We start from the raw sequence: 14,763 nt of genomic DNA, 5'->3' as shown, positions 1-14,763 counted from the left end.
TATTTTGATACTGTAAAGAGTTTAAAAAAAAATCAGTTTTTGAAACTTATTTTCCATTATTTCATACGTAGTTGAAAGAGAATTTGCTATGAAGTGTTTCTCCCAAAGTATAGCGTCCTCTTAATAGCATTTTGTAAAATAGCATACGAAGTGTAAAAAGTTCCTTTCCTGTATATTAATTAATTTTTAAAAAATATCTAAAATCATTTGAATAAAATTTAAGTGCATTAAAATGTTTCTCAATGGCCCAGAATCAAATTGGTTGTTATATTCATGAAATTTTTAAGCAGTGCTTTTTTCTTCTGTGTTCAAAACAACAAAAAAACTTTTTCTCTTCTTTTTCCCTTCTCTCCAGGTTTCGAATAATTTAAGTTCTTAATAACGAGGTAAATATTTCAAGGAAAACTTATTTCTGTTAAAAATAATTGTAAAAATGCAAGTTCATAAATTGCTTATAAAATATAAATACATTACGTAACCGTGCTTTTTGTAATTTTGGACTCATCTGTCAGCAGAAATGCGCACTCTCTTTCGCTTACATAAGAAAAAGCAACCCCCTGGTTTTTGTTTTAACTTTTATGTTTGTAATCTAATTTTAGGATTAAATTCAAATAAACGACGTAACTTTGCATGAAACAAAATTTTTGTTTCAATTCATTCTATAAAGGATTGAGCAAAATATTCGTTAGAAATTTTTTATGTTTTCCTTTGTGGTTAAACTTCTAGAAGAATTTTCTTTTTTCAAAACCTTTCCTTCCTTCAACCTAACTGTAATTTCAAATTTGTAATTTTGCCATAAGTAAGTTTTTTAAATTTAAAAATATTTCGAAAATAATGCGATTTTAATTTCTTACGAAAGCACCGCTTATAACACTTCTCCCTCCTTATCAGCAAACCATAATCCCTATCCCCCATCAAGTGCTTACGTAAAACTTTAACGTCTTTATAAATTCTTTTTATTTATTAAATATTATCGTTCAAATAAAACTATTAACTAACGTTGTTGTGGGTTATTTACGTCGCACTAAAACTGCACAATGGACTATTGGCGACGGTCTGGGAAACATTCCTGAGGATGATCCAACGACATGCCATCACAATTTTGATCCTCTGCAGAGGGGGTGGCACCCCCGCTTCGGTAGCCAGACGACCTGCACGTGAAGTCGAGCACTTTACGGTAGAACAGTTTAACGAGGACCAATACCGCACACCCTCAGTCCCTACGCAGACTGATCCAAATGGTCCCTCACCCGCACACTGACCGCAGCCAGTGATGCTTGACTTCGGGGATCTGCTGGGAATCGTGTCTTAACGATCAGTCCACTGCGGGACAAACTATTAACTAAATAAAATTCATCCAAGTTGCAGAGAAAGAAAGGGTTAAAAATTAACAACACTCATTAACAGTTTACTTTCTTATGATGAATGAAAATAAAACGCTTATCGAACACTATAAATAAAGATGTTACAATTGCAATAAAAAAAATTAAAAACTGTTAAGAATGGTTATCAAAAACAAAGCAAGCGTTGCGGAAAGAAAAAGGGTTAAAGTTAACATCAAATTGCCCAATTTCCTCCAGTTGGCCGGCTCCATTGTGCGCCAAACGATTTCCTCCCACACAAAATAATCGCTCACATTGGCGAACACAGGCAGCCGAAGTCCTTATTTAAAAAAGAAAATATAAAAAAAATAACTGTATTATTATTATTAAAAAAAACAGCTATCAATAGAAAGAAAAAAAAATAGAAAAAGGCGTTACACTAGCCGGCCACATACAACCAAACAAGCATCAGTATTCCTTTTTCCCATACCTTTCTCTATAGTAATTTGACGGAGGGGAGGAGGTGGTATTCTTTGTAGAGAATCGTGACCCGAAGCTTGCGCACGCACGTTCGAATCTGACTGTGGGAACGTTTCGCGGCCGTCGTTCTCACACGAGGCGGCGGTGCGCCTGCCTGACCCCTGCCGCCACACATAAATAGGTGCGCGGCTTTCTCACGCGCCTTCGCATCCCCCCGTCCACCCTGATATCGTCTGCACTTGTTGATTACGTGAGAGCGCACGTGAAAAGGGGAGGTGGGTGTCCAGATGGAATAGCGGGGAGGGAAGGGGACAGATCATTCCGTTAGTTTATGTGTGTGTCCGCGCGCAGAACCGAATATCCATACACAACACCGTGTGACGGGGTTTGGGAAAAAGTTGCGCAGCAGCTGACTTTCTTTTTTTTGTATTAAAATTTAACTGTTGTAATTTTTTTTTTTGTTCGTGTTTTGGTTATACCCCCTCCTCCACTACTTTCGGATTCGGAACAAATTATGAATTCGATTTCAGTTTGTGTTTTGATGTTGAAGTGAGTAGTGCACTTGATCTCTCATCTCTTTGCAACTCATAAGGATTACACATTGCTTGCTCTTATACTATACAGATTAATGCTATTGATTTGTTAGCATAAATAATTACTGGAACAATTATTTAATTATCTGTTTCTTCATTTAAACAATCAATCTGGAATATCACCCGTGTGTCACAATGCCGGCGGAACGGCCACCCTCAAAGGCTAGTGAGAATAGAAGGGTAAGCATTGACTTGAACATAAATTTGTTTAATTGAGGTCGTTATTATATTTTACAATATGTTTTAATTTTAAAGACTGGTAGCTATCGGGGAATTTTTTTTGGTTTAAATATCAAAACATCGCTAATTGGCTGGTAAGAGGAGATTATTTTTTGGTTTTAAATTTTACTTCAAATGATTAAAAATTGTGCACATGTGCTGGGGTTAAAATATCCTGGACGCCACTGCGCCTAAAATTGGTAATTGGTGCAAAAATTAATAACTTTTTTTTAAATCTAAAAACACTTTTATATAAAAAAAATAAATGAATAAAACTTAAGAAAAATCAGTTTTTGTGGGCTGCGGGCTTCAAAAAATGTCGATTTCATGAATAAAAGAAAATAAGTTAGGAAAGAGAAGAAGATATTTAAATTTCATAAACTTAAAATGGAAGAGCTTAGACTATTTGATTTCAAATTAATTTTCTTTTTCTAACTTATTCAAGATTTTGATTATGATTGAACTATGACTTTTTGAAATAAATAGAAGAACTTTGGGTAATATAATGATAAGCCACCGTTTTTAGTGGATCAGAAAAACATTCGAGGAAATTTTTGTTGTATGTATAAGGAAACAATACTAAGGTACAGAGTCGTGTAAAAAGAACTTTCCACCCTTAGTCAAAATGTCATTACTATATTGACTCGAATCCTTCAATTCTTGCGATACAATCAATTGCGCAAAATTTGTCAATTAAATCCAGACATATGAATGCAAAATTTTCTTTAAAAAAAGTGTCGAAAACACACTTTTAATTGCATTAATTAATAGATTTCTATATTTAAACTTAGTCTCATTTAAATTACAAATATTGCTTATTGTATCATTATACTATGTATAAATATGAACTGTCATTCAAATATATCAGTTCTTTTATTTATTTCATTTTTTATTTTCCCAGTTGATACTTTTTTTTTTAAAATATACATTGTCTTCCTTTTGGTGATTTTTTGCTATGAAAATATTCTTTACTTCATTCATAAACAACATAGTCAATATAATAACTGCGGATTATAAATATAACTGTTAAATTCTACTCCAATTTTTTTATTTTATAGAATTATTTAATATCTTTTATTTATTTATTTTTTTCATTAAGATTTTTTTCTTAAATTAAGTGGGAAATATAACATCAAGATTTGATAAATACTAATTAGCGAAACGATAATTCAATCACACAAATATGTATTACACAAAATGAACAAATAACATTTATTCTAATTTTGACGATGTATTTATGTGGGCAATTTTTGCTAAGTGAAACCCTTTTCCTCAGGTGTAAGGTTCATTTATACTTTAACATTTCCTCACTAGATGTCACCACTAAAATTCCTAAAGGAGTTCACTTGCTGCATAATTTTTTTAAAAATCTTTTTTAAGAATTAAAACAATAGAAATCAAGCTCACAATTTATTCGAAAATATATTATGCCTACTGTCCAGTTTGAAATAATTTTTTTATTTTTTAAATGAAATACTTTCTTAATTAAATGACATGTAACATTGTTTCTGAATGAATACAATGTTACAACATTTGTATTAATAAATACTATATATCTAGTGTATATTATGTATATTTTCCTTTCATGTACAAACATAGATTTGTATGGTACTATTTTATATGGTATAATGCACATTGAAAATATTCAATCATTGTAAATACCAACACCTAATCTTTTTTGTATTATACTGTGCAAAATCAAGATTCATAACCATTAAAAAAGAACAAATTATTTAAAATAAATAGAAAATTTATTTAAAAAAAACTATATAGTAGGAATTATTTACGATTTCAAAAATAAATTTATTTTTCATTGCTAGTAAAGTATTTCAAAACCAAAGAAAATTGTAATACATAATAAACATATCTCGAGTTAAAATTTTAGTTTGATTTTTGAAAGAAGAATAAATTGGCTAAATTACATTTTGTGTACGATTGTTTTTTTTTTTCGTTTTTTTTTTTTTTTTTTTTTTTTTTTTTTCAAATTGTTTGATGTGGTTTCCTTAATGCAAGTGATCTTTATTTTAATTGTACTGTAAAATAAGATTTTTTTTTTAATCGTGGCATTCTTGTTGATATGCAGAATAATGCAAAATTTAATTTACATTAATTAAATTTAATTTCATAAAATTAAATTTAATTTCAAACATATGATGGCATAATTTGATTTTATTTGAACCTCAAAGGTCTTAGTAAAAGAAATCGAAATCAGCATTGAAAAATACGAACATAATAACTCGAAATCGGAAAGGGAATAAAAGTTATTGAATTGATTTGATAAGTTTATAATTATTTTAATCAACTAGGGTTAAGCACATCTGACATCATGTGAATTGTGTTCATCATGAAAAATGTGCACATTTAATTACATAAAGTAGTCCCAGGAGTAAATATTTCTTCGTAAAACTAAAACTTTAAAAAAACATTATTATTATTATTATTTTTTTAGTTGAAAATATTTCCGAAAGTTGAAAAGTTAAGTAAATTATTAAATAGCTTACTTATTATTTAGTTGATGCATAATATATGCTTTAGTTTAGTTGCCTGATTCATAAAATAACGGGATTTCATTTTTGAATCTAGAAAATGTAATTTCGCAAGACTAGTTTTTTAAATATATAAGTAAAAAAAATTATGTTTCCAATAAAAAGAGTTTTATCATATCCTATACCAACTGCTTCCAATTTTTTTTCCGGATTAATGATCGACCATCTTTCGGAGAAATCTCGTCTTTATTAACCAAATATATAAAGACAATTGTGAATGCATTAGCCAATTAAAGACTACTTTATTTGAAAAATATTTGAGTAGATTAATATTTCTTATATATATCATCAATAATCATAAATTTAGTTTCATGTCCTTTGCAGTTCTGGATCTAAATTTAATCTAGTTATGAATTTGTTTTTGGTGCATATGCTGGAATAATGAATAAAGTAACCCGAAAAACAGCAGCAATAAACGTTGGAAATTTTTATTAGGAAAGCATATTTCTCTAACGGATTTAGATATATTATGTTAATTTGAAAAGCAGAGTGGAAAATTTTATTGTAATTTGAATATTGTAATTAATAAATTGTAATTTAAATATTTATTTTTTTAAAAAAAGAAACTTGCTTTTTTTATTGGCATTTTACTTAAAGAAATTATGCAAAGGCAACAGGTAAATGTAATTTCAGGTTACGGAAATGTTAAAAAAAAAAAGAAGAAGAAATCTTAAGTCGTGAAAATTCTTAAACTTTTCCACGGAACCCTCGGGTTCATTGGAGTACCATTTGGGAACTGCTGTTCTATATCACACGTTTATATTTTACTTCCATTTATGTGTAGCATCCCCTGTTATACATATTTGAAGTTTATTAAAACAAACAAAATGTTCAACAAAAAAAAGAAAAAATTATTTTTGCCTTGTCAACTATCGTCCTTCTAATAAAGAAGCCTCTAACATGAAGAAAGAAAAAAAGCTTGTAAATTTCTGACAGAGACGTATTTCAATTATTATTCTTGTTGGACGCCTTTTGTCATTTCTTTTTTTCACTCACAACCCATAAATTTCCTTGTCGCACAAAGCGTTCCCACAATTATGTATTCTCTTAACCTATATATCCTTCGTCAACTTCCTTGAGCACGACATCCCCGAAGATTACGAACGCTTCTGTGTCCCCGAGGCTGACAAAAAATGACAGTTGATGCAACATCCAAATCCTGCTACACTTTTTCAACGAATTAAGTTTTTTTTCTTCTTCCAAACAGTGATTAGTCACATTAATTGAAGCTTCTCTTGTTTTCGTATTCTGAACGGAAATCGAAACCAGATTGAGGAGAGGGTTAAGAAAAACGGATTTTCCTTAAACCACTTTTTAATATATGGTTATAGATATTTTAATATGTTATACTTTAGTATAATATAGGATTTTTACTTTAATATAAAATAGATAATACATTACCAAGTCAATATACCAATTCAACATGAATAAGATTTCAGTTGGTGGTTTGACTCATGACTAGTGCATTCAGCATGTGAAATACACGTTTACCTTCAATTAGTGTAACGCTGAGTTTTTAATTTAACTTTATCATTCAAGGCAAATGTAGATTTAGTTTAAACCCGATACATTACACTCGGGTTTTCTTATACGTAATCGATTCAATTTAGTATACCAATTTACGATAAACAAGAGTTTAAGTTGATGGTCTGATTCATGAATAAATCTGTGTCTTTTCATTCAGAAGATGAACTTCACGCATTTGAATCGACGGCCAACTACTGGCAAATTCAAAATTCATTATTTAACTCTTTTCAAGGCAAATTCAGATTTAATTTAATTTCGATACGTTAAACTTAAATTTTTCTCCTTTTTTTTTAGTTGGTTGCTTATTGTATCAGTAATATATTTTTTACTTTAGAAATAAACAGTAATGTTAGACTGTAATAGTGCGTGGTTTGTGTCACGATTAATTTATAGTCCCTTGATTTTATAACAAATCGTGAATTTTTATTATACGTTACTGAATAAGTAAAAACTTAGATTTTACTATCAAAATCATAAAAAATGAAAGAAAAAGAGTTTGTTTAAATATAGATTGTAGCTAAGGCTTTTTTCTTTTAAAAAAACCCCTCAATTTTGATTACAATTAAAGTGAATATAGAATTTAATAGTTCATAAACCAGAAATTGACTATACTGCGACGATAAAAGTAAACTACATAATATACTCTAGATAAACTCATCATAGGGAGCTATTGATCAGGTCTGGTAAAAAAAAATGAAGACAAAATAATTAAATATCCAAAAAAATCTTACTATCCAATGATGGCTCACAGTTTCCATTTCTGGCTTTTGCACGAATTAACTGTAACAAACGTGTGATTTGAGTAGCTCAGAAGTCATGGGACTCATTGATTTGAATGTGAGGTTTACATAATATTGATAAATTGATTATTAATCAAATCTTACGAAAATTGAGCAGTACACAGTGATTTTTTCTATCTAATAACTGGCGCAGTGCATCTATTTCTGGTTCTTCACCAATTAATTCTGACAAGTCAACTCATCAGACTTAATTTAAATGTGGGATTTAATAGTAAAAAGGTGCATAAACAGTCATGATTTTCATCTGTCATAGTTTATCTAACGAAGCCAAGCTGCTTGAGGAATCAGTTTACCTAAGCATAGTATAACCGACGCAAATTATGCTTAATAATTTAAACTTAATGTAACATCAACTTTAATGCTAATTTATCACTTGAACTTCGGAATAATAATTCATCTAAATTCCTATATCTAAAAGTATTAAGTGTTTCTTCTGTATTTAAAATGGAAGCCTTTGAGATATTGTTCAAATTTATAGTTCGCACAAATATTTTACTTATAATTATAACACTATTTTAAGTATATATCATTATTTTTAAAAAAAATTCTTACTATCTTGCAAAGTTTAAAATAAAACAGTTTCACTGCAAACTATATTTTTATTTTGAAACTGTAGACAAAGAGAAATTGTAATAATAAGAAGGAAAAAAAGCATTTTTATCTAAAATTGTTTTAAAGCAATAATAACTTCAGTTGCTTCATGAAATTTTTTATATTTTAGGCGACGAAACCAATTATGGAAAAACGAAGACGAGCACGCATCAACCAATGTCTGTCTGAATTGAAAACTCTTATTTTGGATGCTTTAAACAAAGATGTAAGTATCTATGTTTATCATATTACAATTATAAAACAACAAAATTTAAATTAAACTATTACTAATTATTATTTAAATCTTATAGCTTTCTTATTAAAATTATTCACGACTTAGTCATAACTGCCATACCTTAACCATTTTATCTTGAAATATGTGTCTACGTTTAACTACTTCTAACGAATATTAATCCATGTCAAAGTTTTAAAAGGACAGGTGTTAGCTGTTTATCATTAATAGTAAGAGCAGATGCTCGTCGTTTTATTAGTTAATTCCGGGTGAACGAACCTGTTTTCGATGTTATCATCAATGGTGTTCGACCTGGGGGCGAATAATGGCCCTTGAGTAGATAACGAAATTTTAACATGTATGTTAGCTTGGTATTTCTTGTTGACATAAGAGTGTCTAGACTGAAGACACTATTCAATTTTGTTTTGATTCAAATAGCGTGCCATTTAAGTGCATTTAAAATCTAATAAACTGCGTACCAGAGGGTACGTGGTTGCAAAGTTGATTAAAGGCATTGTTTCTTTTTAATCTAAAAACAAATATAATGCGTAATGAAATGTTATTTTTCTTAAGCTGTGTACTCTATTACTAATTTTATTTGTGGTCAGTAGCAAAAAAAATTGCTTTTATGAAACTTGTTATTTCTTAGGGTTTTCAAAAGTCAAATTAATTAAATGGACATCGTTTTTCAAATTAGCAATTGAAATAAGAAGGTTTTTGACTTCTAGGAAAAATAGTTTACTATATCGCACCCCGGCAAGAAAAGTGACACAAGTCAAAAAATTGCAATTTTGAGGTTATGTCAATAAAAAATATGTATAAAGTGCTCCATCAAGCTCATAAAGTGATACATCTCTAACTCGCAATTTATTCAGCTGAGGGCAGTTGTATCAGTTTTGTGCCTGTTCCAGATTTAAGTTTTATAGTATTCTTTAAGATGATTTTTTTCCAATGTTGCATTTTAGAGTTATGACACTGTTCTTGACGGGGTGCGATATATATATAATACCGTATTTCAGATTCCTATTTGTGACAAAAAATTCTACTGTATAGAATATTTTCAAATGTTCAATATGAATTTCTAATGTACCTTAATTTTTTTTCCAGCCTTCCCGCCACTCTAAGCTAGAAAAAGCAGATATATTAGAAATGACGGTTAGACACTTGCAAAATATACAAAGGCAACAGATGGCAAGTAAGTACCGAAAATTATTGTTAGTTATTATTAAGAACCTGCTCCGTGATTAAAATTAAAGCTTTCCATTATAATTCCACAACTAAAGAATTTAATTTTTCTTTACAGCTGCCATATCAACTGATTCATCTGTTCTCAACAAGTTCAAAGCTGGTTTCAACGAGTGTGCAACCGAGGTGACACGTTACGTAAACCGAATAGAAGGTGTGGATCCTGGTTTACGACAGCGTCTTGTCTCCCACTTATCGAATTGCTTAACCACCATGAACACTGCCTCTCACTTCCAGCAGCAGCAGCACCCATCCAACCTCACCTTCAACAGCTCCCTCCCTGGCATGTTACAATCTCTCAGTGTCCAAATCCCTGGCGGTCTAGGCATCATGCCAGCTAACCGTTCCTCGTCCGGTGACATCAACAACAACTCTTCACCGAGTGCACAAGGTGGCAAAATGTTTACTGGACTTTCAGTCATTCCTAGTCGGTTGCCGAACGGTGAATTCGCATTCCTGCTTCCAAGTCAGTCCATTCCGAGCTCTGGATCGATGTCCTTTCACCTACCCTCTGTAAGTGCATCGTCCAGTCTCCCATCTTCTTCTGGTCCGGACAGGAACAGCCAATCCTCTTGGCCACCTACTTCCCCATCCTCTAAAAGATCGGCAAGTCCAGATGCCATGTCTGAGGATAATATTGTTCTCAGCCCAACGTGCAGCGACGCTGGTTCTGATGTTTTTATTGAACCTTACCATCACTCAAAACATCATCATGCGCACATGCAACCATTTAAGGAGATGGTACTGGCTCCTGTACCTCGGCCAGTACACCGATCTTCACCCATGAAGGACAGAAATAGTCAGTTGATGCTCCGTCATCCGGAAAATGTTGAATCAGAAAATGTTTGGAGACCGTGGTGAAATGTTAACGAACGTTTTGGTTCATTCTTGTCTTCCGTTAAAATTTGTGACATATAGTGACGACTTGTAAAGTTTTTAAGGGGATGTTTTGTTTACCCAACCAATGTTATGTAAAGTGATAATCAAACGATACAAAACTTATATCCGTGAGATGAAATATTTAAATATATACTGTTACTCGTGTTTCATGTCAATTACGAATTTTTAGAAATATCAGTGGCGGAGATATAAATTTCCAATCGAGAGTTCCGGGAATTTTGAGGACCCAGGAACGAAATTCAAATATTGAGATTTTTAAGAGTGGTGAAACTTCGTAAACCCTTAGCGACCACAAAAGTTTTAAGATTGGCGACTACATCACATTCAATCAGAAAATTCGGTCTACTGCCATGTTTGGACCAAATTTTGTTTTATTCTAAGATAGAGCGTTCTTTTCGCGGTTAATTTAAGATCTTTAAGTGGTCAAGAATTATTAGCGCCTCCGCCACTGATATATTTTATCAATTAATTATTTATAAATTGAACTGCACTTCCTCACCTTATTTTAAATATTATTAATTATAGCTGCCTATTATATTTTATTTTGATAGTTTGGGCTATTTAACAAATTCAAAAAATAATTTGAAGCATGGAATTCATGAATAAGTTTTAATTCATATCTCTTTTTAGATTTTTTTTAATTATTTATTTTCTTAATAGTTAACATGGTTTTCAAAGGCAGCTATGATTAAAATATTTAACTGTGAATGTTGATTAAAACTTTTAGTTTCAGTAACTTGGTTATAATAAATATTCAATTGTAATAGTACGTATAATAATTAATATTCACATTTTTTTTTTATTTCAAATAACTTTGAAAAATTAAAACTTTTTGGAATCTTTTAAATATAAATAAATAAAGGTTTTCACTTTATACTCGGAAAACCCCATAATTAGCTGTAACCTAATTATAATGGTAAATTGAACCATATTCTCGTAGTTCTTTAACGTGATGGGGTTGAAGTCGTAGCAAATTTGCATATCATAGTTAAATATTTAACCAATTTTTCTGAGAGTAATTTGTGAAGCAACATTTATAATTAATTATACGTACTATTACGTCTGCAATTATTTGAATGTAATGCTGTTTTGTTCATTTTTATATCACCATAACGTGCCTTCAAAGATCTCATGCCGCAGTTCTTTCTAAAATAGATATGATATATATAATTTTTTAATGATTTTAATAAGATCAGATTATACTCATAGTTTATATATAATATATTTGTACATATGTAAAGATTTACTACTTTTTTTTTAGCTCTTTTGTTATATAATTGATCTCCTTTTTTTAGCATTTTGATTTGGCGAAATTATGATCTCTTGGTAAAGTAAATGTTTCTGTGATGTGTAGATTAAAAAAAAACGTATTATTACTCAAGATATGCGTACGAGCTGTCATGAAAAATATGTATTTTATGCTAATTTATAATATTTTATGAATGAAAAAGCATTTAATTATATACATATGTTTTATATATTCATTTAATTAATAGTAATTTCGAATATAAAAAGGAAACGGGTCATTTTAGATAATTATTATTAATTAATAATTATTAATTGACAATAATTATTAATTAGTTTAGTTTAAAATCTCTATGAATGTTTAAAACTATGTACCACCTTTGGAGAACTTCTCATACAAAGACTTAATACTATGTGAACTATAAAACTTAAGTAATTGTATTTATATTGTAATTGCGTTTGTTTTTTTATGATACTGAATTTGTTACTTCAGTTGGCTACCATTCAGTGCCTTAAGATTTGTATTATTTGTACATACTTACGTTAAATCTACTTTATCTGTTTTATTAATTTTGATTGTTATGTTTATAATAAAAATTATCAGTGATATTCAAAATCTGCAATCATTTATTTATTCACACAAATTATTGCATCCACAATCAAAAGAGGTTTAAATCAAACTAATACACTCACTCTGTTGACTGTCTTTAAAGATATCAAATTTCTTTATTTAAGATAACATCCAGTTTTTTTTTCTTTCATTTTTGTGAAATTATCTGGAAAATGACTAAACAAAAATCATTTTTGAAAATTTTTGTTTCATTGTAATAAAGTCGAAAAATGTATTTAATTTTGAGATCAAAGCAAAAATCGCATTAGCAAATATATTTTATAAATACAGATTAATTAATATAAAATCAAACAATTATATTTTACTTTTTGTTTATATATTTCAAAAAACTTGCAAGTAAATACTTACTGTCATTGAGAAGGGTAAAAGACGCTTACTTAAAAAAACTTATACCCAGAAATTAATTCCTGTAAAAAAAAAAAAAAAAAAAGATTGCAAAATACACGTCATATTAAGCAATATTTTAGTTGTATATTGCATGATCCGATGAATCAGTTTCAAGAAGAAAAAATGTATTAAGACATAAAAATTTGCCAAGACTTCATTCTTCACACTTAAAACTAAACACCGAGTCTTTGAAGATTGAAATTTTCACCAAATAAGGTACAAATAAATCAAAGTAAAAAAAATCTACAAATAAATAAAAGTCAAAAAATTTAAGCCGATTTTAATAAAAACTAACGAATGATAAAATATTGAAATCAGGGTTAGAATAGCAGAGAAATCATTCCTTTTAGGACAAAATAGAAGGAATCTAAGATTGACTTAACACAATTGTTAAATGATAATTAATAAATGAATTTAAAACAAATAAAATTTGACGTAATACAAAAAACTAAAAAAAATACATCTAATTTTAAAAAAAACTTCTTTTATTTAATTTATTATAATTTTAAACAAAATTTTTAAATCTATGTAATTTATTGTAATATTCCATATTTTAATTTATGATATCTTTATTTTCCTAAATACATATACTTACATCTAGATGAATATGAACATATATATGAAGATGAATTATGTGTACTTATATTGTTTTCAGTTTATTGAATATTTTGTATACGATAAAACTATTTAAAAAAAATATTGCTTGATAAAATAATTGAAAAATTTTTACTTAATAAAAATTTTTTAATTGATTAAATTCAATTTAAAACTATTGGAAGGTAGTATTTCTTAGTTAATTTTACTTTAAAATTATTTTTATTTCTTTAATTTTTTTCTGATATATTTAACAATAAAACAAATAGTTTCACATATAAATTCATAATATTAGTAAATCCTAATGAAAATACTGTAAAACTATCAAAATGAGAGAGAAAAACTAAACTTAGCTTCCACTTATGTTTGAAATCAAGTTTATTTTTTCCAAAAACATATAAACTGGTAACTCTATTACTTTATTCTTAGAAATTATTTTTGAGAGACTAATGAACCATTCGTTTTCATTTTAATTGTAAATTAATAAATATAAACCAATTTATTTAAAGTTATAACATTTCAATTCTTTTTAAACTTAAAGTGGTAGCTAAAACTGAGAAATATTCACTCTTAGTTTATTTGTTACAACTAACACTTTTCACACTAAAGTCCCTTTTCTCATCACTTTGAAAAGAAGAATTTCCTCCTTTAGGCGAAACGTCTGTTAAGTGTTTTATATGTGTTAGAATTATAGGTTTTAGGCAATTTAAAACACCTATACACAGTTTCGGACACTTTTGAATTATTTTAGACATTTTTTGTCAGTATTCACTACTTATTCCACAGTTCATGCGCACCTTAAAAAAATTAAAAACTGGTATCAATTCTGTTATAAAGAAGCTGAAAATTTCTTACTATTAGCTACCACTTTCGAAATAAAATTTCTTACTATTAGCTACCACTTTCGAAATAAAATTTCTTACTATTAGCTACCACTTTCGAAATAAAATTTCATATCCTCCAGTTTCGGATTTACATCTTACACTACTCAGAGAAAATTAAATATTTGATAGCTACAAAGATAAAAATATTTTTAAAAAATTATGTTTATTTGCTACCACTTTTTAATTTTTAACAGGTGAGTATAAACCCTGCATTCTGTCTCACACCCTAACCTTGTTCAATTCCTTGAGAAGATTCTATATAGGCGGAGAACCCCTTCATGGCAAATTTTGTTTCACCAAACAAAGTTATCTAACGTTTAGAAAAAGTGAGTTAAGGCAGACCTAGTACAGAGAAAATCATTAAGTTTCAAATACTAAAACAATTGAAAATTTTAAAATGCAAACAAATTATGTGGCAGTACTACGGATTGGGGAAATATCTGCAGTTGTTATTATTATTATTATTATTTTTATTTTATTTTTTTGCAGTTTCACATCTTGAAAAAAAGTTCAGCATTAAAATGAAACTCACCTAAATTCACTTTTCACTAAACTTTATATGGAAAT

The 14,763-nt window shown here is 29.1% G+C and overlaps 1 protein-coding gene across 1 annotated transcript; it reads left to right on the top strand.

Annotated features, from left to right (window-relative positions):
• The first annotated feature begins 1,820 nt into the window (after positions 1-1,820).
• On the top strand, positions 1,821-12,316 carry LOC107444253 (transcription factor HES-1-A). The gene is made up of 4 exons (XM_016058350.5): positions 1,821-2,575; positions 8,209-8,304; positions 9,418-9,505; positions 9,614-12,316. The coding sequence occupies exons 1-4, from the start codon at positions 2,531-2,533 to the stop codon at positions 10,414-10,416; spliced, it is 1,032 nt and encodes a 343-aa protein (XP_015913836.1). The 5' UTR covers positions 1,821-2,530; the 3' UTR covers positions 10,417-12,316.
• The last annotated feature ends 2,447 nt before the right edge of the window (positions 12,317-14,763 follow it).

The sequence above is a fragment of the Parasteatoda tepidariorum genome, chromosome 9, assembly GCF_982258835.1.
Source record: "Parasteatoda tepidariorum strain Cologne lab strain chromosome 9, Ptep-v5.0, whole genome shotgun sequence".
NCBI classification, from domain to species: Eukaryota; Metazoa; Arthropoda; class Arachnida; order Araneae; family Theridiidae; genus Parasteatoda; species Parasteatoda tepidariorum.
This window is presented reverse-complemented; position numbering and strand designations above follow the sequence as displayed.

Bases quoted from the DNA above. Each gene is read 5' to 3' on its own strand.
- LOC107444253 (XM_016058350.5), top strand. From the start codon at position 2,531: ATGCCGGCGGAACGGCCACCCTCAAAGGCTAGTGAGAATAGAAGG. The intron at 8,305-9,417 runs GTAAGTATCTAT...TTTTTTTTCCAG, and splicing joins TGGATGCTTTAAACAAAGAT to CCTTCCCGCCACTCTAAGCT. The intron at 9,506-9,613 runs GTAAGTACCGAA...TTTTCTTTACAG, and splicing joins ACAAAGGCAACAGATGGCAA to CTGCCATATCAACTGATTCA.